The sequence below is a fragment of the Anopheles cruzii genome, unplaced genomic scaffold (assembly GCF_943734635.1).
Source record: "Anopheles cruzii unplaced genomic scaffold, idAnoCruzAS_RS32_06 scaffold04207_ctg1, whole genome shotgun sequence".
Lineage (NCBI taxonomy): Eukaryota > Metazoa > Arthropoda > Insecta > Diptera > Culicidae > Anopheles > Anopheles cruzii.
This window is the reverse complement of record NW_026457792.1, coordinates 1-1,511: the sequence shown is the minus strand read 5'-3', so window position 1 is coordinate 1,511 and position 1,511 is coordinate 1. Positions and strand designations below refer to the sequence as shown.

At 55.3% G+C, this 1,511-nt stretch overlaps 1 protein-coding gene across 1 annotated transcript; it reads left to right on the top strand.

Annotated features, from left to right (window-relative positions):
- Positions 1-147: 147 nt before the first annotated feature.
- LOC128277142 (cap-specific mRNA (nucleoside-2'-O-)-methyltransferase 1-like) lies at positions 148-1,451 on the top strand (the record flags this gene model as incomplete). The annotated part of the gene is made up of 1 exon (XM_053015589.1): positions 148-1,451. A coding segment is annotated over exon 1 (1,304 nt), but the record flags the coding sequence as incomplete, so codon positions are not given.
- Between the last annotated feature and the right edge of the window lie 60 nt (positions 1,452-1,511).

Below are 1,511 nucleotides of genomic sequence, written 5' to 3'. Positions count from 1 at the left end.
CTGCAGATTCCGGAGACAGTGGCATGGCTGCACAACGACTCGAAGGCCAGCGATGAGACGGGCCTGTGCAGCGAGCAGCTCGAGTCGTGGCTTGAAATGGGTCCAAAAAAGCAAACGCCAGCAGACGAGGATCGGTTCTGCGACAGGATGCTGTTGCAAGAGTTCCTGCAGCTGGAAACAAGCTGGCCGGAGGGCTACTCGGACAGTGCTATGAATAGTGCCCGTAACCGTGCGAATCCGTTCGAGAAGGTCGGAAGAAATATCTTCAGCGGTCGCTCGGCGGTTAAACTGGCAAACCTGGACGTGCTGTGCAATGTACTGATGGAGGAAGCAAAAAACGATGTTTTCTATGTTGCCAATGTGTTTGGTGATAATGGTGGCTGCGCCGAGTACGTCCTGTGGCGTAAGAAGTGGCGCGCTAAAGTGTTCGGTATCCCGCTGGGCCACTTTCGATTCCACGGGTTCCGCAGCTCGAACACGGGTTCCGAAACATTCCACGTGCTCCACCCCAGTCCAGCCGATGATGTCGATGGTGGTCGGTTTTGCGATCCGTCAAATTTGGAACGCTTGACCCGGTACGTGCTCAAGCAAACGGAAACGGGCGTCCATCTAATGGTGTGCAACGATGCGAACAACCGCCACACCAACAACACTCCGGAACTCGTGAAGGAACTGGCGTTGAAGCGGATCTTCCTTGGCGAGGTAATCTTCGCGTTGGCAACCGTTCGTCCCGGTGGAAATCTTATTCTGAACCTGTTCGAGGTGTTCAACCCGTTCACCGTGGGCCTGGTGTACCTGGTGCATCGCTGTTTCGGGCAGATCACCATCTGCAAGCCGAACAGTACACGGTCGCTGAACTCGGAGCGGTTCCTGATTGCGAAGGGGAAGCTAAAGCACACGGACCCCGTGCTGCGCTATCTGCGGATGGTCAACGAGAAGATGCAGGACGGCGACGTAACACCATTGGCGCTGGTCGCGGAAGCAGTGCTGCGAGAGGATCGTCCGTTTTACGAGTTCATTCGGCAGAGCAACTACAACATCACAAGGAAGTCCATTGCCGGTCAGCGCAAAAGGCTGGCATTCGTAGAAAATCCAAATCTGGTGGAACCACGACAGGCGGAGGTCAAACAAAAGTGTTTGGCACTTTGGAACCTCCCCAATACGATGCACAGACAGCAGCTACCGAGAGTTCCCGATCAGTACGTGGCCACCGTGTACCGGGTGTGGAGCAGTTTGACGAGGAGGCTGGCTTTGCCAGAGGACAAGCTGCAATCGCCGTTGAGCAACTGTCTTTGCTTGGACTACGATTGGTACTTCGTGCCGATCGGCCCCAACTTACGCCTATTTCTGCTCGGCATGGGACACCGCAGTGTGTTCCGATATGACCTACGGCAGAGTGCTTGGGTCCCGCTAAGGAACATCGTGATCGAGCTGCCGGCGGGCACGATTTTGTACGGGGAGTTTGTCAACGAAACGCTTCAAATAATCGATGGACTTGTGCTGGGCGGCGA